Source organism: Eublepharis macularius, chromosome 8 (genome assembly GCF_028583425.1).
Source record: "Eublepharis macularius isolate TG4126 chromosome 8, MPM_Emac_v1.0, whole genome shotgun sequence".
NCBI classification, from domain to species: Eukaryota; Metazoa; Chordata; class Lepidosauria; order Squamata; family Eublepharidae; genus Eublepharis; species Eublepharis macularius.
In genome coordinates this window covers 21385465-21413200 of record NC_072797.1, presented here as the reverse complement: position 1 = coordinate 21413200, position 27736 = coordinate 21385465, and the positions used below count along the sequence as shown (strand labels likewise).

At 45.0% G+C, this 27736-nt stretch overlaps 2 protein-coding genes across 3 annotated transcripts in view; one reads left to right on the top strand and one right to left on the bottom strand.

Annotated features, from left to right (window-relative positions):
- Positions 1-539: 539 nt before the first annotated feature.
- SUB1 (SUB1 regulator of transcription) lies at positions 540-18372 on the bottom strand. The gene is made up of 5 exons (XM_054987224.1): positions 18264-18372; positions 10541-10613; positions 7015-7134; positions 2815-2923; positions 540-870 (listed from the first exon to the last, which is right to left on the bottom strand). The coding sequence occupies exons 2-5, from the start codon at positions 10610-10612 to the stop codon at positions 791-793; spliced, it is 381 nt and encodes a 126-aa protein (XP_054843199.1). The 5' UTR covers position 10613; positions 18264-18372; the 3' UTR covers positions 540-790.
- Positions 18373-26977: 8605 nt separating this feature from the next.
- The window catches only part of ZFR (zinc finger RNA binding protein), a 39315-nt gene continuing 38556 nt past the window's right edge, over positions 26978-27736 (top strand). For both annotated transcript variants that reach the window (XR_008597500.1, XM_054986201.1), the window contains exons 1-2: positions 26978-27172; positions 27349-27433. Coding sequence is in view for 1 of the 2 variants with exons in the window: in XM_054986201.1 (XP_054842176.1) it covers positions 27136-27172; positions 27349-27433 (122 nt within the window). In the remaining variant the exon portion in view is untranslated. The remainder of the gene's footprint in view (positions 27173-27348; positions 27434-27736) is intronic.

Sequence of the window (27736 nt, the reverse complement as noted above, 5' to 3'; positions counted from 1 at the left end):
TTGGTCCATTATTTTGATTATTAAGTACAAAGTTCACATAGCCACACTTTAGAGTTGCCAGAATTATAGGGAAGTTACACGAATCTGATTTTGAAATAATCACTGGAACACTTTAAAACAGGTCAGGTGGTGCTGCTCCCCCTTGTGCGCCACATTATGACAGGCAGAGACTGATGATGCATCCAAAGCAGCAGGACAGATGGAACTTACAGGGACAGCCACAGTAAAGCAAGCTCAGAGACATGACTAAGTTGTTACTCTCAAAACCTACAAGTTGCAGATTTCCACTGAAAAGGGGGAAGCCTGACTACAGTGTAGAGATAGTAAGATTGCCTTATCCTGACTGTCTGACTCAGAGGGTATTTCCACAGCCAACAGGAAAACATTTGGTGTGCATGCAGTCTACATCCCCCATTACTAGACTAGCCCTCCCCCCATTGTCTTAAACATCCATCAGATCAGACTCATGAAATTAGAGGCCACTGGCCTTGAGCGGTCAGTATGTTCAGTCAAAAAGGCCAACAACAACAGCGCCATACTCACAGTATTAACTGAATGTGTTTATTTTACACCATGATGTGAGAACGTAACACCTGTTTAATAAAGGTATACACATTTGTAACTTCACTCAGAATACACTTTTAATGCACATTAAAAAAGCGCTCATCTTACAAATTGTTTTGCAATCCAAATATACAATAGCTTGGAAAACAAATAGTTTAGAAAATGAATGCCAATGTAAAAAGACTACTTAAACCTATAACAGTAGAGTTCCGGTATGGCTCAGTCTTTACAGTTTTCTTACTGCATCATCAATGTCGGAAATCTGTTCCTTCAACTGGCTCCACTGTTCTGGATTTAAGGAAATGCCTGAAATGAAAATAAACCGTTATTACAAAGCACTTGTTTTTGCATGCAAAAGGTCCCACTTTTAGTCCCCTGTGTCTCCAATTAAAAGAATCTGAGATAGCAGATACTGGGAGAGTTAGATGGACTAGTATTATAAGGCAGCTTCATGTATGTTAAATTGCAGAATTTGTTATCTGGCACAGAATTCAGCATCCCAGGACCCTCAACCTCATTTTTTAAAAGCCAGTTTCATATCCTTGAAGTAGTCAGGGCCAGCTTGAAAGTGTCCCAGTAATTCCTGACGAAATCTTTCTACTACTTTTTATCCCATTCTTCTTCCAAGGATCTCTAGGAAGCAGACACAATTCCTCCTTGCCTGTTTTATCCTCACAAGCCTGTGTGGCCAATTAGGCCGAGTGAGTAGGACTGGTCACTCACTCTGAACTTCAAGGCAGAATGAGGATTTGAACGCAGGTCTCCCTGATCCTATTCACTAGTCTCACTACTGGACCTCAGAAAAAGAGGGGGAGAGAGTGTATAGATCGAGGGCAGGCAAGAACCGCGCATCTTGTAGTCAATGGGTCAGTGCCCGGCATAACTCCAACACTCTCAGTAACTTGAAAGAATTATGCAAAATAGACCCATCTCTGCTAATTTTGCTTGATTTGTTTAGGTCTCAGAGGTCAGATTTGTCTTGAAGCAGAATCTGTGCTACATTGACACAGATACTGAGAAGAGAGCATACAGAGGCTAGAGCACACAACCCTTTTGGGAGTTCTACCCAAGTATTTATTGAGACCAGATGAACAATTAACTGAAAATCAACATCCAGAATCAATCCACAATAAATTTACTATGGCCCATTGCAGCAAAGCCTCAAGAGCTCACTCAAGCATAATTTTTAACCTAAAATTTCCAAAGCTAATGAAAAATGCCCAGGCATCTTTCCCACAGAAAGTCACCAATCTATACTTCAAAGACCTATAGATCAGAGAAGTTTCCACATGTTGGTGCCTCCAACTGTTAACGCGGACATTGTACCAATTCCCACTACTCAAACAGCATAATGGACCAGGATGAATGGCAGAATCTAAATACGGAATTGCTAAGGGATGGCTGCAGTTTCCCCATGAAGCTTCTTTTATAGTTACGTTTCCTGCAATTCTACTAAAAAAAAAAATCACACAAGCACCTTAAACCTGAAAAGGGCATACCCCAAGAGGGCTTATCTATGCAAGTAAGCCTATTCCTGTCCTGGGGATATTTACATTTTACAATCAGCATCCCTTGAGCTTTTTTCTGTGCACCGCATCTGGAGGCCATGCTGGCTTTCAGGCCTGGCTAGGAGATGACAGCCAGAGTTCAGTGACCTGATGACATGTTCAGGTGTGTCCTCTCTTGCTCCCATCTGCTCAGGCTTGTTGTGAGAGACCATTTCTGAACTAGGTCAAGATGAAACAGAGTAGGCGTCTAATCTCACTTTGAGAAACCCAGGTGGAAGAGTCCATAAACCAAGCAGGAGGGGCACAGCCCTTAAACTGATAATCTTATGTGTCTGAACTGGACCTCTAACATTACTGGTGTCTGAAAAGTAGGCTTTTAAATAAGTCTCAGGGACTGTGTCCCAGCTCCTCATTTCAGTCTTTGTACTAGTCACATTAAGCACTTGACTGCAATAAACGGGCATTATCATATGACCACACAGGATTCTACTGGTGCAATAATTAAAGTTGCTTAAGAGGGAAGGAGGAACTGCTTAATATGGTAGGGAGAGAAAAGACAACCCATTAGAACTTCCCCCCCCCCCATACAACTACCAAAGGTACAGAATCACCAACCAACCTACCACATCTAATCATCCTGTTTCAATGTCTTGTATTTAGATACAAGGAACACATACCCAAAAGTCTAACAAAATTGTGTTTAACACTTTATACAGACATTATTATCATGCAACCAAATTACCTTTTCTGCCAGGTTTCATTTCACCTTCTTGATCCATCCAGTATTCTCTAATATCAATTAGGACTTTACCTTTAAAATCACGAACACTGACATATCTCATTTTACCAATCTGCCAAAAAATTAGAGAACTCAAATTATTTCAAGAGACACAAATAGCTACCCAAACACTATTAAGGCCTCACAGACAAAGCAGCATGGGTCTGTAGTTTATTTTTGAGAACGATTATACGGTAAAATGCTCCCTGCCCCAGTAAAGTTTCTCACAAGTAAATTAGAAATGATAACCCAGAAGGACAAGAGCATTCAAAATTCAGCTCTTTCAACTGAATCCCAAACAAAACTAAATTACTGCATTTGCAGAATCAGAAACGTTAAAACCCCAAATTAGCCTGAGTAAAGCTGCCTAGAAATTTTTACGAAGCAGCTATGATGTACTAGGATCACAAGACCTGACAACATTTTCCAAAGGTTCAAAGTTACCAAAGAGGCATACAGTTTGTCTGCAGCCAGGAACAGAGAGAACCTGTCAATTATTTAGAAATGGGATGCTATCTATAAAGGACAAGGGGCATGAATAATAAGAAAGGAATAAGTTCTACCTAATTGTCTAGATCATAAATAAGTCTAGTCATCTGGGTAGTCCTCCAATCTATGTTTAGATTCTGAGCATCAAACTGAGATGTGAGTAGTTCAGAGATTATGGTGTACAGGAAGTGCCAGTGAGAGAGAGAAATCATCCTGAAACCATTGACATAGGAAATGACAGTACTAACAGGAGGCTAGCATAGTAAAGTGAACAGCCGATTTCACAAGCCTAGCTGCGTAAAACATAATGAAAACTCAAGTCACTACAAACAGTTGGTTTTAGGTTAAAGAGTTCTTACAGACCTGGAAGGGCCGGGTGTGTGCGTGCGTGTGTGTCACACTAACTTGGCTAAAACTGAGTAATAGTTACCTGATCTTTTCCATTTACAGTAAGCGTGGTCTAATTTGTCCCGAGACCTATTCACTACCCCTCCACACTACTGCAATTTTGAATGTAAGATAATGTATCTTTTAATGGAGAGGAGTCATGGCTGAGTTGGAAGAGCATCTGCTTGGCATATGGAAGGTCCCAGGTTTAATCACTGGACCTCTGGAATGTGAAATACCACTGTTGGAGATCCTGGAGAGCTACTGCCAGTCTGAGTAGATAATACTGACCTTGATGGACCAAGGATCTGGTTCAGTCTAAGGCCGTACCAGATGTTCAATGTGGATTATCATCATGCTATTTTGGAAATTTCTAGCACTGAACACCTCACAATTGTTTGAACAAATACTTGCTACAGACAATTTCAGGTGGGTAGCCATGTTGGTCTGTAGAAGAGCAAGATTTGGGTCCAGTAGCACCTTAAAGGCCAACTAGATTTCCAGGGTATGAGCTTTGAAGACCAACTAGATTTCTGGGGTATGACCTTTTGAGAGTCAGAGCCCAGAAATCTAGTTGGTCTTTAAAGTACTGCTGGACCCAAATCTTGCTCTGCTATAGACAATGCAGTCTTAATACAACCTCTAATGCAAGGGAAGCCATTGCAACGTCTGAACTGCTTCTCTAACACTGACTCCTGTATGTGCTTCACGCTCCGCACTAGTGAAAAGCCATGCGAATTGAATTGTTGCCAGCCTCTACCACATTAACACCCCCTTTCCTGTCTGCAGCAACATCCCCTTGTTCCTCTCCATCATAAAACCTCCTGCCTCTAAGCCCATTGTACTCTACGTCTTTTGCTTCTAAGCTATGCTCTTTCATAGCCGGTATTTGAAACTCTTCAGGTGGCACATGCAGCACTCCAAGGTGTTAAACCTTGAAGATGTAGTTGTGGTAGTTGCACTTTCAAAAGCAGAACTGAGCTTTTAACTGAAATATGTTTTGGACTGAGGCAGCCAAGGGACTAAGTAACGACATGAATACTCAGTGTTCATACAGCATTTTAAGTGCACAAGTTGCTTTGCATAGATTCTCAACAATCCTTACTACAACCCTGTAATTTAATCCAGTAGCATTCTTTTATCATAGATGGAAGCTGACAGTAAACAGACTAAGGCCACCAAGAAAGTTCACAGTTGAGCTCTGAAGCTTTCTGGCTCATGCTCTTTACCGCTATGCAGCTCAGCAGGGTTTTTTTTTTTAGGTTGATTTAAACTTTATTCTTCTTGTTGTGACCCAAGCTATAATTCAAACATTTCAAGAAAAAACTTGTTAAAAGCCAAAAACTCTTTAACACATGAATACTTCACTGCTACAGAAATGCAAAGAAGTACAAACCTTTCAAGTTCAGCTCAGCAGTTTTAGCGTGTGCAATTATCATTACATTGGTTGTTGTGGGTTTTCCGGACTGTATTGCCGTGGTCTTGGCGTTGTAGTTCCTGCCGTTTCGCCAGCAGCTGTGGCTGGCATCTTCAGAGGTGTAGCACCAAAAGACAGAGCTCTCTCAGTGTCACACTGTCAGGAACTACAACGCCAAGACCACGGCTATACAGCCCGGAAAATCCACAACAACCATCGTTCTCCGGCCGTGAAAGCCTTCGACAATATATCGATCATTACATTGCTAATTATAAAGATGACATTTTAAAAATTCTAACCCTGTCATCAGCACTCTTAGTCCGCTCACATGCACGTGCTTACGAACATTTGCCAATCTATCACCTATGCCGGATTAGCAAAGATCTGGCCACGATGAAAATACTCAGGCCATCAGATACAGCCCAAACACGACGAGGGCTCCAGCAATCTTGATCCAGCCAGGGCATTTTTCAAGCACCGTCCTCCTGTCACTTCCCCCGCATTTCACAACACAGCCTTCCAGGCTACAGTTCAGTACAGTTCTCCTCAGAGTGAACCTCACACGAGCACAAGACAAATCCCTCAGCATAGCAGAGTTACTTCACATGGCCCTCACTTATGCCAACTGGGGCTGTTTGGCCTGTTTGGTGCTTAACAAATAAAGACTGATTCCTCTCATGTTCTATTCTAGTTGCTCTGAACATCCAAGGCCATTCACCCCAGGCAGGAAAACCTTGTTTCTAGGGGAGGCTCAGCTTCCTTCCTGACTCTCTGTGCAGGACTGTCCTGATAAAGAGTCCCACACACATTGCCTTGCTTTTGGTTTGATTTGGAACATCATGAGGTAGACAAAAAGAAACCCACAATGCGTCAGTATGCAAGTCATACGAGCACAAGGCATTTACATTTGACTGAGTGCCAGGTAGGTTACCTTCTGTCTAACTAGAATTACCTTAGCTGCAACCTGAAGTGTACATTTCAAGGGGGGGCAGGGAGCAGAGAATAATCTCCTGGGAATCCAAAACCAACACCAATAGAACGTGGCTAGCAGTAAGGCTGAGAGCAGTCTAAGTTTTACTATGGCATTCTAAAGCACGATTTCTAGGTTCAAAGCACAATTAGTTGGGAGAGAGTGAGAGAGGACGACATGCAGGCTTACAGACTTGTGAAACTGAATGGCAATGCTGGTGGGCTGGGGGGGGGGAGATTAACCCTTTTCCCAACGGCAGATCAACCTTCACCTGCAGGGGTCCCTGCCTTTTCCCCCATGGATGCAATAGTAGCTTCAGGGAGCAGCATGTTTTGATTACAAAAACACTCACTAGTAAAGGGTTCACAGCTACACCTTGGATTTCCTGATTGTTTATTATAGACAAGATGTCAATTCTGTCCCACAGGAAGAAAAATAACCAGCATTCAGTCTCCAGTCAACAGAACTGCCAGTCTAGTTTTTGGGCCCTTTCTAAGAGTCTATGGTTTGTTTTTAGGCATACCATTACCACTCTTAAGTTTCCCCAACAGTGTAAGAGAAAGCCACTTGCCTCACCCCTTTGTGCTATTGACAACTATGGGAGGTAAGTGAAAAAAGCCTGTCTGGGGAAGAACAATGCTTCTGGACCCACGCAGGTCAGTACTTCCGTTTTCCTTTCCACAGATACAGCAGCATTTAACACTACAGCGAGGCTTAAAAGCCAGTGTTCTAGATGTCTGCAAGTTGAATAGTTTAATCTGTTGACACTATAGTGGTCTAATCTTCAAGTTTTTCCTCCAGTGAGTATAATAGGTCTTTTGCTTTGTAAAATTCAAATGCACAATGCACTGCTTGCAAGCCCCACCACATTCTCTCCGACCCAAGCATGACCAATCTTTACCTGAAACATGTTCTCATCTCTGTTACTACTTTGTTTGGAAGAGGCTGCACCTTTGGAGCTTTCACCGGTCTTCTGTTTCTTTACAGGCTTTTCAGGGGGTGCCTGTTTTTTCCTCTTTGCCTTGACATTTAAAAATCAAAACGAGGGGGGGAAATTAATGAAAAAACCAGTACTTGCAATCTGAAGCCAATTAGTCTCTTTTCCCACTACGTGGGAACAGTCTGAGCCTCTCACTACGCCCACTGAAAGCAACGTTAACACAATAGCAAAGGGACACTTTCATGCAACTGCCATGGAGCTTTTTTTTAATCTTCTAGATATATGCAAGGGTAGAAAATGCTGCTTTCTGGAAAACTACCAGAGATACCCCCCTTATCCAACATTACAGAGTACAGGAAAGCTTCAAAAGAACTAGGAATACAAAGGCAACTTGATGTACATGCAGACAGCAGACTACTTACTTGAACTGATTGTACCCAATAAAGCCACATTTTTTGCCTTCATAAGACAGTGTTTTGATTAGTTTAAAGGCTTCTTCTGACATTAAGAAATGCCATATTCTCATTATTACATTTTTCTGTTATAGACACATTCAGTATTTATCCACAGAAGGCAAGACAGAGCCAATCTGCAACCGTATTCAATTTTTTCACATTTATCAGGGTCAACCGGCTTCTTGTTTGAGCCCAGCCTATCCACCTACCAAACTGAGCTGCATCACCTTCATCCTGCGTCACTTAAGATCAATTCACAGACTGGACAACAACTTGGACATTCTACCTCTATGAATTCTCTTCTTTTGTTAAGTGTAATGAAAGTTCTGTATCTTACTGGCAAACAATGAGGAACCTCCAGGAACAGAAGCTGAAGGCGATGTTTGAAGCAGTGCTTAGCACATCAGCATACAAGAGAAAAACTCTTAGGCCTTTTTCACACAAGCTTCATAAACTATTTTGACAGCGGGTGGATTTTTGGTGCCTTTTCAGATACAACCAATTTGGCTACCAGTTGCAAAGGATTTTTTTAAAACTTTATCAGAAAAAGCCATCTGTGTCCCATTTGCAATGTGGGGTTGAACCTTTTTTAAAAACCTTTTTCTTTCATTCTCAAGTGTTCAGCATACTTCAGATTTGCTGCAGTGCACTGTTTGAAATGTCAGCAATGCTTTTACCAGCACTGCCTCATTTTCCCGCCCATTTCCAGCATGTATTATTCTTTTAATGGGTAGTAATTAGAGCCATTGGATTTTGCTGCAGGTTCTCTGAATTCCCAGCTTTCACTTTAAAAAGATGAATCTAGCCCCTTCCTTCATCTTTGTGCTGATCTTTTTTACTGCAAAAGCCCTGGTGGCCCAGTGGAGATGAGATAGCCACTTCCAGGGCCAGAAAAAGTGGTGCTGTTTGAAATGGTCACAGCAATTCACATACGGTTCATAAACAGATGTAAAAACTGATTGAAACTGCCACCCCAGATCACTCTATATGAAGTTGAGACAGTACCGGATAAGAACCAGGTTAAAATGGAAATGTGAAACACTTCAAAAGACACCATTAGCAAATATTTAATCTATCTTTTTTTTAAGATTGTAGTTTGTCATTTACAGAAATTCTAGATTAAATACTGTACAATAAAAAGTAATAAATTTTAACAATTGCTTGTGTCAGAAGGCGAATGAATTCTATGATACACACCAACATGCATAAAAACACTTAACATTAGTAAAGAAACATAAAAGTAATTTACACATAAGTATGTAAATAAAACTGTTTTAAGCCTGGATGGGGTCTATTAATTTCAAGATAATCAAGGAAGGGAAGCCACTTTTCTAAAAAATTGGTGGTTCTTGGGAAGTGCTCCATCTGAAAGATTTTGTTATGTAATTTCTCTGAAATGAAGTGATCCTAGATTTTCATATACCAACTATTGATTGAAGGGTTGGTGTTTGACTTCCAAAGTCCAGCAATTGTACTCTTAGCGGCCACTAGCAGAGTTTCAATGAGATCTTTCCTTATTGCTGGTATACTAACTTGACAGTTGTCCCAAAGATTAAAAAAAATGAGTTCTGGCAACAATGGAATATGAAAGTTTGTGATTTGGTGTATTTCATTAAGAACCTCTTTCCAGAATTTTTCTATATATTTACATTTCCACCAACAGTGATCAAAACTACCTATTTCACCACAATTTTTCCAGCAGTTTGGGGACTGTGCAGACGAGAACTGAGAACGTTTTTGGGGGGTTAGATACCATCTATTTATTACCTTGTAAGTTTGTATCTTAGTGACAATTGTTTTGGAATTATATATATTGGAGCACCAAACTCGCTTCCAGATATCAGTGTTAAGATCTATTCGGCAGTCTTGGGCCCATTGGGCTTGAATTTTCAATTCTTTAGATTTAAGAGTGTTTAAAATTACATTATACAATTTTGAAACCAGGCCTTTATTATTGAGAGAAGAGGGCTCTAAGATACATTCAAATTATGTAGTAGGAGTGAGTAATAGTTTCTTTAGATCAATCTGATCAGCGAGACCAGATAGTTGCAGATACATACTCCAAGGTGTTTTATTCTTTGAGATATCTTCAAGTTTAGATTTCTCAAACAGCCCTTTCTATCTTAAAGTATTCTGCAGGGGTTTGAGCACTGACAATGCCAGACCTACTCACACTGAAAGAAAAAACCAAAAACGTTGCCCCTCCTTTGGCTCTGTACTGCCAAAGCAAAGAGGCCCTTTGCCTCTTACAAATGTGTGTGTGTGTGGGGGGGGTGTCCTCTCAGGTACCTTTCTACCAGCTTCCCTAAATTTTAAAGCCAACAGAGAACCTAAACTCAAATTCCAACTTTACTGAGGGTCAAAAGCTAGGCAGTTAATGCAGAACATTGTCTAAAGTTCCTTGGAAGCCAACATATTGCTTTGACTCTGCTTTAAGAAACAACTGCAAAGTCAGATTCTAAACCTTTGGTCAGCAGCCATCCACATGCTGAGACACTACTAACTGCCAATGTAATTAATTGTTTAAAAATATCATTGGGCTTACAATCGATTTTGTTACCAAACATACTTGTTACTGAGATGGTTTATGAACAGCATGCATATTTTTTAAAAATACAGAAACAGCACGGATATATTTTAAGCACAGACCTTCAGGACTCCAGAGATTTTTAACAGTGACAAGAACACTCCGTGAGATAAAACTGAAATCATTACAAATAGCACACAAGGCATGTTTGGCTAGCATCTCTTTTCCTGATGATTAGGTAACAAGTATATTTTAATTGCTTTATTAACAAGGTCATTGACATCCAACCCCTTCCTCTCCCATTGTAGGAACCTACACAAGGTACACCCTTTTATAAATGCCTTTGGATAGGTGCAGGGAAGAATTATAAATTGCTTTTTGGATGCTTTATGCTACCACATTTTCCCTGCTGCGAGATTCTGATTGGGCTTTAACAACATTGTGAGCTTCTGGTAGGTACTCTGGAACAAAGGCATAAAAAAAAGATTTTAAATAAGATAATCACCTTTTTATCGACTTCACTGTCTGAATCACTGGCAGATGAGCTCGAAGACACAAGTTCTTTTGATTTAGGCATTCTAAAAAGGAAAAAAAAAGTTTGAAAAAAATAGTAAGTGCTTATCACAACATCCAGAAGAGGCTCTCTCATAATTTTGCTTTACAGTCAATTAATCCCTTCTAAAGCTACCATCTCAAAAACACAAATAGCTAAAGGTCTAACAATACTATGAGACTTCCAAGTGATTTTTAAGGATCACAACACCTTAACATCCTGGTATTGGGCTCACAAGAGATAGCACTAGTACAGAGTAAATGAAGGTGAAGCTAAACATGCTTAGTTGTCAGTAGGTATCTTTCTGTCCTTAAACAGCCCTTGTATTATCTTGATTAATAAAACCAGGGTCCTCAAATTGTGGCTAGGCTTGGTAGCCAACTCTTCTAAGTTCTACTGGCAAGCTGTTAAACCTAGTCCCACCCCAATATTACTTAAAACTCGCCAGACCAGGGCTAGCCAACCTTTTCGTTAAGAACTATTCCAGAGAGAAGTGCTGCCCCCCACTCCCAAGAACTACTCTCCAGGGAGTGTGGCTGGTCCTTCCTCCATGTGCGCCCTCTTTTCTCTTGGAGCACCAGCAATACATCAACCCTGCCACGCCCTGCACTTCCAGAAGTGAGGGCATCACTGAGGGACTAGGCATGCTGGTGGAGCATAACAATACAAGACCACCCACAAGTGAGGAAAAAGGAAGCAAGTAGAGGAACAGCACTGCAGTGCCCCACTACAGCTCAAAGTTCCAGCCTGTTTCACAGCCAAATCTATAGAGTTTGGAGAGGCTGCCACCACCCTGTAGTGCTCCTGCTGGGTGACAGCAAGACAAACACCCAGGCAGCTCTGCCAGTGCAGCATTACCTCCTGCAGGTGGGACTTACACAGGCTCACGTTGGCACCTTCTTCCTGCTATGGTTTGGGGTATACATGAAAAGGCTCTGGAAGCAGGCAAAGGTCAAGAAAGCAGATATGCGGGAGATGCCCTGTGCCTATCTGCACTCGTCTTGAGGCTGAGCTGAGAAGTACAGCAGGAGCAAAGCCAGATGCCCTTGCAAATGTGCCAGGGAGCACAAAAGGACCCACTATCACAAGGGACTAGATAGAAGGTAGCAAGTTTCAAGTTACTCAAGACCAACAGGTTAGTGACCCCTGTACTGAAGTGATCAGACTGACCTAGAGTGATCAGACTTTTTTTTATTTTTATAGTTACTCTGTTTTAACTGTATGCTGCCTCAAGCAGAATTCTGAAGTGACACAGAAATAACCTAAATGAATGAAATACTATTAATGTGTTATTGAAAGTAAAACAATTCTTTAAATGTGAAGAACGAACATGTCATCATCAGTTATCTCCAATCTTATTTAAACTAAACATGACAAACTAAGCATGATATGATTTATAGATTTGGACTGATTTTGTAATTTGACCTGTTTGCCTTTTCAAATGTTTAATTTTTTGCCAGTGACTACATCCTTTTTGCGACAAGCTCATAGACTGCCTTACATGTACATTTTCTGATCAACAAAGTTCTTTCTCAAAAAGGTGAAAAAGTTCAGGACAATCCATAAATTCTTTACATTTACGATTTTGTTTGCTCTACAAAGCTTCATGGGTATGAGTTTGTTATAAATACCACATGTGGTAGAAAGGGTCCTCAAGTCATAGCTGACTTACAGTGACCCCTGGTGGGGTTTTCATGGCAAGAGACTAACAGAGGTGGTTTACCATTATCTGCCTCTGCAGCCTTGGTCTTCATTGGAGGTCTCCCATCCAATTACTAACCAAGGCCAACCCTGCTTAGCTTCTGAGAGATCAGGCTCACCAGGGCTATCCAGGTCAGGGCTACATATTAGCTGTTAAATTGATAGTACAATGTTTGGTTTAAATTCCCGTCCAAAAGAATTTATTACAAATAAAGAGGACATGTTTTCTAAAAACATGGAGTCCTGTAGCACTTAAGAGAAAAACTTCCAGATGGCAAGAATTCACAGAGTAAAGTCCGCTTTCTCAAACACATTTTTTTCCAGATAAAGGGAGGATCATAGCTGAAGACTACAGTACATGTTCTGCATGCAAGTCTTCAAGTTCAGAGGCTGGCATGTCCAGATAAAAGGTTCTTGGTAGCATGGGTGGAATGATCAGCGGCCGAGATCTTGATCTCTGGAGCGCTCTCAGCCCCACCCACCTCACAGGGTGTTTTGTTGTGGGGATAGTAATGGCATACTTTGTAAACTGCTCTGTTAATTTGTTCTGAAGGGCAGTATATAAATTGAATGTTATTATTATGTTATTATAAATCTACTGCCACTCACAGCAGAAAATGCTGGGCTGATTGGTCCAGCAGTTTGATGCAGTTTTTTCAAACGTGCAAGGCTGCAATCCTTGGCGCACACGTCTGAGAACAAGCCCCACTGAATCAAGTCAGGCTTATTTATGAGTAAATATGTATATGATCAGAACATCACTGAAACTCCCAGGCTGAGTGTGTAGAAATAACAAATTTGCTTTCAGTTTTTTCCTAACTTTCTTTTCTTAACCTGCTAGGCAGAACTTCATTTCTCCCCAGCTTTCAGCTTTTTCCAGTGGGTCTATGCTATTCAGTATGTTCAAAATCAGCTCTTGAAATATGTTAAAATAAAATTTAAAAGCTAAGTCTTTAAGGCCTGGTCTTACACATCAGCAGAATGACAATATGGCAGAATTGAAAATACCACCTCAAAGTACAATCATTTGTGAGAGGGTCACGTCTTTGACTGCTCCCCTATGTTGAAGGTTCCCTTTAAGCTGAGCACTAGTGCTGCAGAAGAGGTGGTCAGAGTCTCTCGCTGATGTACTTTCTGTCTGCAAGGAGTTGTTAGCAGTTCGCATTCAACAGTGGCATACCTGATCCCACCACTGCATTCAGCTGCATATGTAAAGCCAGCCTGGCAGCCTCACACGCAGAATTTGTGTATCTGCACAACTGTACTATAACCCATTGTGGACAAGTGGCATTGGGTTTCAAAAAGAAAAGTGTGTTGGCTTTCAATAGGAAACTGTCATTTCAGGGAAAGAAGCTAGTCTGAAATGGAATCTTACATTGCCCAACCGTGCCTGAACAAGCAGCAAAAGCAACTGTAAGCTCACAGACAGTTAAGGAGGAAGGTGTAAGATCACTCCTGTTTCCCCTATTAATATTTCATGCATAACCTGCCGAGGCCTGGAGGCAGGAACAATCCTGCTCCCTTTTGCCCATCCATATCCCACTCAAGTGCTTCAGCCTTCCTCAGATCTTTCAGGTCAAAGGAATATCCACTGACTTTCTGCACTGTGATTTCATTCAACTGAAGATTATTTGGAAGCCTGAAAAATTCTGTATGAACTATTCTTTCTTTCACATGGTATACTTTCTGCCATACAATTCCACTGTGCCAGCCAGCCATCTTAGCTTTATCTTAGGCCCATATTAATGAAAATATATATTTGGTTAAGTCCTGCTGGGAGCACATCACAAACAAGAACAGCAGCAGTTGCTAGACAATAGGCACTACAAGACTCAGGGAAGTCCACCCAGACCAAGCTGTTCATAAATGTCTATTGACAGAAGACTATCATATATAAAATCCATTACTCTTGTTGTTTCCAGGCATAATCCATAACTTGTGGATAATCCATTTAGTAACAACTTTGGTAATCCTTCTAGTACATGACAGAGCCGACTTTCCTGCTTAACCTGTGAGCGTCACAGTTTTGTATTTTAGGGTGTGTATTTTGTTTTACATTATTACGTTTTCAAATATAATAAAGGGAAAGGATTGCTAGAGATTCTTCTGTCATCAGTGGTACTTTAGCTACACATGAGAAATTTCACTAATTCTTTTATTATGCTTTGGAGAGTGGATTCACAACAAATCTACTACATTACCAGGCATAAGACCTGTCTATAGAGACATCAAGTCAATGTTTTAAATATCCTGAGATGGATCATTACAGGCAAGTTGGCATCAAGGTGGCCAGCTTTTTAAAGGAGCTGTGCTTATTAGAGGCCTCTACAATGTTAAAACTATTTCCAACGGTTAAAAAGGTTATAAATAGCACTCCCAACATTGTCACCAAAACGCTAAAACAGCTTTTAAAAGGAAGGTATATTTGACATACAGAATAATCATACCTCAGGAGAGAAATATACGGCATGCAGTGTAATAACAGTATCCCAATTTCCACATAATGGGATGGATCCCATAGAAAAGATCGGCACATGTTAAGGGAGAAGAGGCGATTATTGCCAATTCCCCCCCTTCGGAAACAGCCCAACTCCCCCCTCACACTGTTCCTGGGGGTTCTCATCCCCTATGAGCAGGATTTCAGGGGGCAGCAGGAAAGGGAGGTGCAGTAGTCACACTCCCCTGCACAGAATTTAGATGGGATCCAACCCATTGGGATGTCCACTAAAAAGTCATTTTAGGTCAGCACAGTTTTAAAAAACACAGCCGTTTAGGAAGAAAGGCATGAAGCTGTTTCTTATTAAGAAACGGTGCTTCTTAAGGCAAAAAACCACCTCAAAAGCAGGATGACAAGAGCCTCACACTTGAAAAGATTTGAACTGGAAAAAATTACTGTAAAATATTATAAGTCAAAATGCTTTTTTAAAAACCTGTGGTGTTCTTCTTGTGCAGAACCTGCTCCAATTCAGACAGCACCCCTTGGAAGCCCCCAAAATAGCCTGCCAATAATATGAGGGGGCCACACTATCAAGTAGCACTGCCTAAGAGACTGGGGGGAAGGTGGGAGGAGCAGTTTTCTCCCAGGCATCGCCAGCCAGAGAATGGCCCAGCCCAACAACCTCACACACGTGAGTAGGTGCCAGGAAAAGCCCCAAAGGACATCAGAGATGCCAGTCTTAAGAGAAACTTCTCAGGATGGAAAAATCCTTCCCACTGGAATGCCGTCAAGTGCTTTTGTGGAACGCAGAAACCATGGGTGCCAAACATAAATAGATGAAATCTTGGACCAACTGCATATGAAGTTGCAACCACCTTCCAACAAAAGTATTTCAAAGCCAACACAACAGAACTTGTTATAACCTCAGGCGGACAGTTTAACTGGATATTCAACTTTTGGATTAAAAAAAGAGCAAATAGAATTAAGATGCTTCTTTACCTAGGGGCACTGGGCTTCTTTTAACCTTTAGAAACAATGTTGCAAGCAAAATATGAGTAAAAATGTATTTGTTTCAAAGCTGAGAGACAACTGCTATATTCTCAAGGGCTCACTCTATTCTCCCAGCAGAGCCAGCCTTTGGGTAGTGCAAACTGAGGCAACCCCTAACCCCCATCTTGGGACTGAAATCTCACTCTGAACTCTAAGCCTCTAATCACCTAGGCAGCTGCATCTGCTGCCTCAGTAATCTGTAGTGGCTTTGGAACAGAAGTCCTGCACAGCTGAGGAGAGATGTCCAAGGCCCCTCCTCCACTAGGGGTAGCCCTGTCTCCAAGGAATGGCTGATGGGGCAGAAGTGCATTACGCTGCACTGGCTGATCCCAGGCTGTCTAGCAGACCTGGAGTCATCTGGCAACAGCAGTTTCATATTTACAGACACAGGCAGTGCCAGGATGTTCTAGACAACTCCCAAAGAAATAGAGTGCATCACTTCTTAAAACAATTTTCTTTTCTTCATGAGCATATTAGCAGGCAAACATTCTACGCAACTTAATGATAATTTGTCAGAGCTGCAAGTGGCCAGATTGAAAAAAAAAACAACAGATTTGCAGGCTTCCAAATGGCTGTTCCTTCTTTAGAGTAAGGCTGCTTTTACTACTTATAGTGAACATCAGGACTGCTTCTCACATCTTCAGAAGAGACAGATTTGCAGTTAAGACACTACTGGAAGAAAAATCACCTGCAGGGTAAGTGTAAGGAAGCAGTTTCTCCAAGTCTACAGAACTTCTTTCAAGATGGAGAAGCACACTCTCCTCTTGACATGACATTTCCACATCAGTTATGCCACAGAAACACGTTTTAACAAAACAGCCCCCAGATGCTTCACTAAGGCTGATTCCGCACATGTTGGATAACGCACTTCCAATCCTCCTTATAGATCATTTGGAATGGTTTTCGTGTGAGGAACAAATAATCCACCTCAAACGATTGATAAAGTGCATTATCCAACGTGTGTGGAATCAGCCTAAGATGATGCAAGGGGGAGATTAAAGATTGCTTGAATAAGACACAGCAAATACATGGCAAATGGGTCACAGAAAAGGAGGCTACTTGGGCATGAGTGGGTCAATCTTATGGTGAGAAATGCTGGAATCAAATGATGGAGGGGGGACAAGCTATACAGAAGAAACATGGTGGGAAGAGTGCAGTTTTGAAGGAGTCAAACACATGCTTGGAAACAGACTATCAGTACAAGCAAGCAGGCCACCAAGTGGCAAGACTGTAAATATGCAGATAGAAACAGAGATGCTAGAAAGCATTTGTTACATTGTGCAGGCCAAAGGCTCACCACCAGGGTTCCTCAACAGCTGCCCAAACTAGGCAGATCCAAATATTCACTGTTTGTGGTTTTCTACCACCTCTTTTGGGGCATATCTAAGGCCTTTCCAAGACCAACCAAAAGTGGGCAGGGGACCATGCCTGCCCTGTTCCTTTAATTCAGAGGATGTGGAGGTCTAAAGAAAAACGGTTTTGGTCTTTATGCTTGACATAGGAATACAGCCCTGTTCATTTACTAAGCATGTTATGAGTGGCCAAAAAGCACTCTCCAGCTAAAATATGATTAACAGTCAGAACCACAGCAGCCAATCTTTTTGGCAAATGAGCCACAAGGTGAGTCCAGAACATTGTGGGACTTCTCTAGTGTTCACTGTAACTCAAACGCACCACTACATTACCCCACACCTTAGTGGGGTAAGATAGTGTCAGGTAGGTAGCCGATTTGGTCTGCAGTAGAACAGCAGGACTGGGGTTCAGTGGCACTGTAGAGACCAACAAGATTTTCAGGGTATGAGCTTTCAAGAGTCAAAGCTCTTGAGAATCTTTAGACTCCATCTTAAGGGGAAAGAATGTATCAGAAAGACAGCAAGGGTTGGGGGGGGGGGCTCCCAGCGGCCTGGACAAAAGGCAAGCTTATAAAATGCGTTAAACAAATAAAACAAAATGGGAGTTTAGAGAAAGAAAAAAGGCAATGCAATTGCTGAGGAAGTGGATGGAAAAAGATTGGAGGGGGATTCTTTCCAGCAGGAGAAAATGCCCCCCCCCCCACCGGGGACAGATAACGGAAAGACGTCGAAGGGAGGTTAGAGGCCCGTGTCAGGGCAGGGGCTCCAAGAAAGGGACCGGGAAGCCCAGGAGGGGAGGCCAGGTGAGGAGGCTCCGCGGCTGAGGCGGAGGAGGAGAAGGGGGCGGGGGCGGTTGCCAGCCGCCATTTTCTCCCTCCTTCCTTCCTTCGCCCCCCCACCCCCGCCACGGGTGCCCTCTCGCTGCTCCCTCCCCGTCCCTTCCCTGACATGGCGTCGAGTCCCCAACGGCGAAGAGCGGGGAAGGAGCCTCCCCCTCACCCGGGGAGCGTGGGGGGGACTCGGGGCCCCGAGGGAGGCAACATGGCGGCTCCAGGCGGCCCCTTGAGCAGACGAGCCGGCGAAGCAGAGGCGTTCTATCCCCCGCCCCCGGGGAGCGAGAAAAACCGTCACTCACGTTCTACTGGGCGCGCGTGCAGCTCTTTCTCCCCTTCTCTGGCGATCCCTTTCTCTCTCGCTCTCTCCTGTTCGCTCCCCACGCCGCGGAAGAAGCGGAAGTGACGTCTACTTCTAAGCCCCGCCCGTACGAGGGTGAGGAGGGGCGGGGACTTCACCAGGCCTCGCCTCTGCTGTCTTCCTGCCTCTTCTTTTCCTCTGCAAATGGCGGGTTTGGTTAGGGTTGCCAACCTCTAGGTGGGACCTGGAGATCTCCCGGAATTACAATGCCTCTCCAGCCAACAAAGATTAGTTCCCCGGCAGAAAGTGGCAGCTTTGGTGGGTGGACTCTAGGGCTTTATAATCTGCTGAGGCCCCTCGCCTCCCCAAAACCCTGCCTTCCCAAAGTCCCACGCACCCCAAACCTCCAGGTATTTCCCAAGTGTAAGTTGGCAATCCTACTTGCCAATCTTCAGGTGGGGCCTAGAGATCTCCCAGAATCACAACAACTGATCTCCTACCTGAATCAGTCACCCTGGAGAAAATGACTGCTTTGGAAGGCGGGCTCTTAGGAAATATATTCCACTGAGGTTCCTCTCCCTTCGTTCTCCATATCTCTCCTCTGCCTGCCTCCCTATGCTCCACTCCCAAATCTCCAGGAATTTCCAGACACCGCGTTGGCAACCTTAGCTGCCTGCAGGGGGTTGGACACAGGAATGATGCCTTTTACAGAATTTCTTTTGGGAGCTCTTGGGAAAGCCATGGTCGACAGCCACTGCCAGTCAGAAATATACATATTTTGGGGTAGGTAGCCCTGTTGGTCTGCAGTAGAACAGCAGGATTTGAGTCCAGTGGCACCTGGAAATGAAATCCTGCCCTCAAGTCAGTTATGGTGACCCCTGGTGGAGTTTTCATGGCAAGAGACTGAGGAGGTTTACCTGCCTCTGCAACCCTGGTCTTCATTGGAGGTCTCCCATCTAATTATTTACCAAGACTGACCCTGCTTAGCTTCTGTGATCTGATGAGATCAGGCTGTTTTGGGGTATCCAGGTCAGGGCCCACTGGCACCTTGGATATGAACAAAATTTTCAAGGTAAGAGCTTTTGAAAGTCGAAGCTCCATTCTTCGGATACTTTTGGGTCTCTGAGGTGCCACTGGACTCAAATTCTGCTGACTAGGAACAGTCAAACTCATCTCTGTTGTCAGTTTCACATACCTCCTCTCTAACTCCAGCACACATTCACAGGACTAGTTCATAGATAACTGTTATCACGTGATTATGGTAGCATTACATGGAGATTTGTGAATCAAACTCTCAAAGCCTTATATCCTGAAAATTGTGTTGGGCTCTAAGGTACCACTGGACTCAAAACCTGCAGGAATATACCTAGGTATGCGCTGTTAACTCACAGTCGATTTATGGCACCCTCAGCGAGAGGATTTCTAAACAAGTGAGAATTCTGCTTTGCAGCTGAAATATGACACCATCAGGCTATACCATTCCTGCCAGGTAGTGGTCAGACTAGGCATAAGAAAGTTTTGAGTGTTCCCAAAAGAGAGAGAGTAATGGCTGCTCGATTTAGGGAAAGCCAGACTCACAACTTGCTTTCTTTGAAATTCCATGCAGAAACTTTGAGCACACATTGCCTCTCAGCTTCACAGGTTTCTTGTAAAAATAAATGTATTGATTGATTTACTTCATTTATACCCTGCCTCTCTTCCCAGTGGGTACCCAAAGCAACTCACATCATTCTCCTCTATTTTATCCTGACAAGAACCTTCTCTGTTAGTCTCTTGCCAGGAAAACCTCACCAGGGGTTGCCATAAGTCAATTCTGACTTGAGGGCTTTCTCCACCACAAGAACCCTATGAGGTAGGTTAGGCTAAGAATGCGCCGCTAGCCCAAAGTCCTCCAGCAAGGTTATGTGACAGAGTGGGGATTTGAACCTGGGTCTCCTGTGGGGTTGCCAGGTCCCGATGGGGGGGGGGGTGAAACTGGGGGATAGGGGGTTGCGGGAGGAATCATGCAGCGGGGGGGGGGTACTTACTTTGTGTGTGCTGCTCTGGAGTGTCCTGAATCACTTGGGAATGACGACATTCCCGGCACAATGTGGAAGTAACGGGTTGTGCCAGGAGCCAATTCAGTAAAAATTGGCCCCAAACACTAAACTGAGGGGGGTGATTTTTACTCTATCAGCACTTGGCACAACCTATTACCTCTATGTCATGCCAGGAATGACATCATTTGTGGCATGGCTCAGGGGCACTCTGGAGCGTGCTTCGCCACCACCCCACCCACCACCACCCCATTCCTCCCCCCTCCCCCACTGCAAGCTAGGTGAGAGATGATGGGAGGTGGAGGCTGGGGGTAGGGGATCCCCCGCTGGGGGACTGGCAAGCCTAATCTGGATTTTGGTTTGACACTCCAACCACTACACCACACTGTGTGAAGGGTGGCAGAAACATGTACACCAGCAGTCCCCAACTTTTTGGACACCAGGAACCGGTTTCACGGAAGACAATTTTTCCACAGACCCGGAGGGAGAGGGGAGGGTTTCGGGATGATACAATTGTGCATTTTATTTCTATTATTACATTATAATATATAATGAAATAGTTATACAACTCACCACGTTGCCGAATCAGTGGGAGCTCTGAGTTTGTTTTCCTGCAACTAGACGATCCCATCTGGGGGTGATAGGCGACCGCCTACCTCGCCTGCTCCCTGGAGCTGGCTCTGCACTCACCTGCCACTCACTCCCTATGCGGCCTGGTTGCTAACAGGCCATGGACCAGTACTGGTCTGTGGACTGGGGGTTGGGGACCCCTGATGTACACCACTGTAAGCTCTATGGACATGAATAAAAATGTAATAAGTGTGTAATAACTAAATAACAATGCAATCTTGGGGGATGAAATAGCACAGGGAGCCAATTAGGTGGTGGTATACCACTGTATCTCTAGAAATGCCCCCCAACACTGGCAGAAAGTTATGCCAGGAAAGAATGCAGCGTAGGCCATAGGCACTCATGCAATGGAAAAGGCCAAGTGCCCTCCACAGGCACAGCTCAGGCAAAAGCCCAGGCAGAGCAAAGGATGCCAACTACAGCCACATAAACCCCAGCTTGGAAGCTCCGTAGGACAGTAGGTAGGGCACATGGCACAGGACTCTGTCTCAGAGATCTCTGCCATGTACACTTAGATCATGCGGTCTTGCACTTCAGTGGCAGGAGAGGTACGGAATGGGCGTTTAGCACTACCATCCAAGGGGAGAGCAAAGTCCATATTGTGTGGCTTGGATTTCTCATTTCAGAACCCTAACGGGCATGGCATCTCTGGAGGCCCAAGTGGAAGCCCCTGCCCCTGCCAGCCTGGGAGTCTGCAAGTCCCTTCCCCATTCCCCTTGCATGAGGTCAGGCACTCCCCAGCAATGTTGGCTCCAACCACAGTCAAAGTCAGCAGTCACTTTGTGTGGATGCAGCCCAAGCCAGCCCCTCCTGGCACTATGTCCCCTGTAGGATCACCATGTGTGAGCCAGCATGGTGTAGTGGTTACAGGGTCAGACCAGCATCTGGGAGACCCAGGTTCAAATCCCTGCTCTGCCTTGGAAGTTTGCTGGGTGACCTTGGGCCAGCCACCCATTCTCAGCCTAACCCATGTTGTAGAGATAAAAGGGAGAATTATGTAAGCCACCTCGGGTCCCCACTGGAAAGGTGAGGTACAAATGCAGCAAAAAAATAAATAAGTCCTGCAATGGGGCATACTCCTATGGGAAATATCTCTGGAAGAGTTGCCTGGGGGCAGGTATGGTAGGGATGCTTGCAGCCTCCACTCCCTTGACAGGGAGCCCCCTCTCAGGTGGGAGATGTGGCACAACTGTGGTGTAGGTTACCTGGCAGCTTCTGCACTGCGCTATGTGGAATCAGCTGGCCAAGCCACCCTTGGACCCATCGCGTTGCAGGATTGGAGCCTCCTGCAGCAGCTGCAACACTGCACCCATCAGCTGCAATAGCAGAGCGCTTGCTCACAGGTTTGGTGTCATCTGGATGGCAACAGCATGCACCTCAGGGGGGCTTCCTGGCAAGTGGGCCCCCATGGGGGTGCAACTGCACACCCCACTGAGATACCACAGACATGGCTGTGTCTGCATGGCCTCTATGCTTTTTGCCATCACTGCTCAGGTTTCTATTTCACTTCTGTACAGGTGTTGATACAGCAGGGAGATCTGGGAGCCGTTCCTGCCATTGTGCCCTATCTCTGGTTCCAGCCCATCTCCTGGGACATCCTGCCTTGGGCAGCTTTCCAACCAGCATTTACTCAGATACATGCTGTGCTAATGATGGCTCAGCCTGCCTCCCCCCACCCCTGGAACCAGCTCGCCAAGGCACAGGTGCCATATTGGAAGAGGGAGTTAGCAACCCAGTTCATCAGATCTCTTCATGACTTGCAGTTCAGTCCGGTCTGGGGTGTTCTACAGCTCTGTCCCCTTCAATGGGAGATTAGAAAGAGAGAATGCTGCATTGCAGCTGAAAACAAAGCTCAAGACAATGCATCAACCTGGATTGAATCGAGGCCTAGGCTTCCTGTCTCATGGCCAATGCTGATTTCTCCACACCCACCACCCCTCTGCATACCCCACCCTATCCAATCATGCCTGCTAATGTCATTCACTAGCTTTTGTCATTTACCTGCTATTGTCATTTGGCATCTGAAATCACTCCACTTCTCCAAGATATAAGGACAGATGGACTTACCTTCTAGATGTATCTGAAGAAGTGAGCGGTGGTTCACAAAAGCTCATGCCCTACCACAAATGTTGTTAAGTCTTACAGCTGCTACTGGACTCTTGCTCTTTTCTACTGCTCCAGACAAACATGGCTACCCATCTTGCTCTAGCTCGGTCCCCGTTTATTTGTAACTGGATGAAACTAGTTCCCACATGTCTCCCTGCCCCATGCTTCACCATCTGTGACTTCCTCTTAGGGATGCCCTGTCACATATCCAAGAAAAAGGACTCTGACTCAGGGATGCCCGTGCTGGGATAGCTGTGGTTGGTCTTTCAGGTGCCAGTGGACCTCAGGTTTGTTCAGCTGCAAAAGACAGCAGGGGTCCACTGGCACCTTGGCAGCTGATTCCACTGCCCCCCCCCCAATGCATACCCTGGTGGCTGCTGCATGCAATGTGCCTGGGGAACGGGCTGGAGGAGTGCAGGGGTGTGTGTGTGGCTGCTGTGGAGAGGGTGAAGTCTCCAGGTCTCACACTGCCAGCATCTGATAAGCCATGCAGCTTGTCATTGCAGGGGCAGAGAACCCATGGCACATGCAAGGGAGCTGCTGCCGTGGGTGCAGCAGATGGGAGGTTGTGGATCAATTCTCCTAGCCAAACTGATGGATATCTGGGGAGGCCCATCAGATAGGCTGTCCTGATCTTCCTCTTACTATTTGCAAAGGCAAAATGTCTGCCTGCCTCTCACCTCTCACCATCAGGGGATTGAACTGGCAGCTCTGGCTGTGCTAGCCTAGTGCCTTTCCACTGAGCTGTGTTTGCCAGTGCAATATTCTCTACCTGGCCCCTGGGGGTGATGCAAGAGCTGCAGTGGGATAACCTAGTGCCTGCTGGCACACCCCCTTTGAACCTCCCACCTTGGCCCAGTAGTTCGAATGTTGGCCTGTTGGGGAATGGTTTCAAGGCTGGCATCTTATTATCTTTTTTGTCTTTCTATTTATACTTTTTCCAGGGAAGGGGTGAATGGCTTGGAGCAGGGATGGTTGCATGAGGCCAGCACTTTTGCTGCCAGTCAGGCCCTTGCCAGGGAAGTGATGGGCATCCTGTCTGCTGCATGGGGGTGCCCTTCCCCTACGAGCTGGGGAGGGGGCTGCTTGTGCCACATGCCTCTGTTGGGGTTCTGCTGTTGCTGGGTCTTCTCTCCCTGTCCACCATCTCTCCCTATGAGGTGAGGGAGTGGAGTTGAGGGGCAGTGGCCAGATCAGTGACTACTCATAGGGTGTCATCGCCTGTCATTGTCTGACGGAAGAAACGTTACTGGGGTTGCTCTGGACCGGTGTGCTTGCTATGCCATCTGTGCCATGCTCCTCCCTGCAGAATGTTCATAGGGAATGGACCGACGCTGCTGCAGTTGCCCCTCCACTGTGGCAGCTCTCAGAATTGCCCTGTAGAAATGCAAATAGAAAGATAGTGTAGCACGGAGGGAAGATTTCATGGGTGGGATGGGATTTCTGATTAATCCCCCCAAGCTGTGAATAATTATAGGTAAGGAATTGCAAATTAAATGGAACGATCTGTGGGAGAAAGATGATAACAACAGCCATCCCCGACCTCTTTCTTTTCCACTTGCCTCAACCAAATCGAACGAGCGACCATGTCAAAAGCCACAGGTTGAGAAGAGTCAGTAATGAGGCATTTGCCTTTGTCCGTTGGCAAACAAAGGTTGCACATCTCTGTACCCAAACCAGTCCAAAATCCCAATAAAATGGGTCACGATCAGATGTGTTATCCAGGTAAACCCTGGAGTTGCTCCGCCATCACTTATTAAATAGCCTTACCTGGAAAAGGCAGGCTGGCCAAATCCTCTCTTGCTAGAGTTTCTTCCACAAGGCTTCACCATAGGCTTCTTTTAACACTTTTGAAAATTTGCCTTCCATCAAAGATCACTGAATAGTTTTGGTTTTTCCTTGCATGGTTTTACCATCCAGAAAAAAAAGCACGGGTCTAGGATGCAGATGGCCTTCACAACCCCAAGAATCCTGTCAATGTCAATTAGGAAGATCCATCTGAAATTATCTATACAGTTGACAAGCAGATGGTCATGTTGCTTCCCTCATCTGAACTGCAGCTGAACTCATATGAAAGATTCAAGATTCTTCCTCCTCTTAATCTCCCTTAATTTGTCAATAAACCCCTGTTAAACTAGGGGAGAGGGCACTGAAGAACAATCCTAACTATGAGTCTCTCTAGACAAGACATCTTACATGGGGACGCTCAGGTGTAGGGAGATGCAATGTTAGCTGGGAAGCGTAGTTTAAAAAGAAAGAGACAGCGGAGATTGGTCCTCAGAGGCTTTGTTAATTTCATCTTTGTTCCCAGAAGGCTCTGTCAATGTCACCTCTCTACAGGAGGGTAATTTAAAAAGACAGAGCAGGGCAAGATCCCTCCTCAGAGGGTTTGAGGGAGGTGAAATTGACAGAGCCTTAGGGGAGGCAAAGATGAAATTAACAAACCCTCTGAGGAGCAATCTTCCCCAGCTCTGTCTTTTTAAACTATGCTTCCCTACTAACATTGCATCTCCCTTCACTTGAGCATCCCCGTGTAAGATGTCTTCTGTAGAAAGAAAGACTCTATAGCTGTTGCTGATTCCATGATGATACTACAATGGCAAAAGAGTTACCATTAAGATCAATGCAATCCTTCAGACTAGATGGATCCATAAATCTGTCCTGACTGGTTTGCTGCCCCTGGCAAATAAGGGTGCCAAATCCACCCACATATTCAGCAGATAATGATCTGCCTATGATACCAGTTTAAATGAGACCAACTTAGTCAGATCACCATCTCTCTGTGGAAAAAAATTAATCCACTGCATGCTTTCTCTCATGAGCCATTCCATCTTGTATATTCATGTCTGGACTGTAGCTGATGTAAAGGTCTGTTACTCGTACCTGCAATCTAGTTGGGTCTTTAAGGTGCTCCTGGACTTGAATCTTGCTCTTCCACTTAAGTACTCAGGCTGTTCAACCTCCAGGATGGTGGAAAGGAGGGCGAATGTAAATTTGGGGGGAGAGGATCCAATTCCTGACTGCCAGTACCTGTTTTAACCTCAGGGTCAGAGTAAGGAAGGATTTGGGGAGTGCAGGCTCATGTCACTTCAGAACGAATATGGTAGACCCCCCAGAACATACAGAGGTAGTTCTATACTGGTTAACAGCCACAGAACCTCAATATATTTCAATAAACAATATAATAGGATATATAAATGAAAATCTGAAGAGACTTAAAAAACTAATAAGAATCCAATACAGAGGTGGATTCTTGTTGTCAACAATACAGAGTTGACATATTAAACAAAACAAAAAGTATGATCCAACAGCAACATACGGTACATAGTAGTAAAGTCTATAGTCTCTATGTCTTAGATGGATACCCATGTTGGTCTGCAGTAGAACAACAGGATTTGAGACCAGTGGAACCTTAGAGACCAACAAGATTTTCAGTGTAAGCTTTCCAAAGTCAGAGCTCCCTTCTTCAGAAACCTCATCATATGCATCTCTATTGTACTTCCTTACAATACAGCTCTCCTATCTGAGTAAAAAGCCCCCTTAAATAATTCAGTTTTACAAATCTTGTTAATAAATAAACAAATCATGTTAATAAACAACTAAATTATCAAAAAGAAGACTTGTTCATTTTGTGAGAGTGTACCCGATCTGTATTGTATGCATTTATCCTTTAGCCGTAGCCACAATTCTTCTCTAGTTATTCTGCGCTCTGGCAGAGGAGAAGAGGGGAGCGGAGGGAGAGACAGCCAGAACAAACTGTCCTTATGCAAGAAAACTACGCTTCCCAACAGCCTTTGCACACCTGTGCGCATGCCCCCGTTCGTACGATTCGAGTCCAGTACGCCCCTTCTTTGCTTAGGGGAGGCGGCCTGGAAAGACAAAAACTACAGTTCCCGTCGCACCTTTCGTCCGACAACCCCCGCGCATGCGCAAAGGCGAGGCCTGGCTTCTCAGTTCGCCGCTGTGGAAAACGTTGTCGGCGGTTGGTGTGGAAAAGGGAGAAAAAAAGAGAGGGGGGGTCGCGGCAGCGCGCGCGCGAGTGTAGCTGAAGAGGACGAGCGAGTGAGTTTGCACCGCCGCCATTGGTGACAGCCCGGCCTCATGATTCCCATATGCCCGGTCGTGTCTTTCACCTATGGTAAGTAACGGCCGTTGGCGAGCTGAGGCGGGAGGGAGGAGGGGGCGGAAGAGCCGCTTGGCCGGGGGCGGGAGGAGGAACGGGGGATGGGACGCTCGTGGCCTCCAGAGCTGGCGCTGACCGGGCCCGGTTTTCTCCCCCCCCCTTCTTCCCTTCACGCCATGTCGCCGCTGCAGTGCCCAGCCGGTTGGGGGAGGATGCCAAAATGGCCACCGGCAACTACTTCGGATTCACCCACACCGGGGCTGCTGCCCAGTATAGGTGAGTGGATGGAAATTTCCACCTGCGCCCTCGCTCGCGCGCTCTTATTTGCGGGGAGAAGCGGCCCGCGGCGCCCTCTCCCACTTGCGGGGGCGCGCGCGCGCGCTGTTGTCTGTGCGGGCGGGCATGTTTGATACGCGTGGATAGCTCTGTCGGGAGGGGTGGAGCTGGCAGCCTCGGAGGCCTCCTTCCTCGGGCCCTGGCTGGGGTGGAAACACGCACGGATCCGCCCCAGACTTACCTTCCATGCTGGGGATTTAATAGCCCGTACTTAAAAGCGGAAGTCGGTCTGTAGACAGTTTC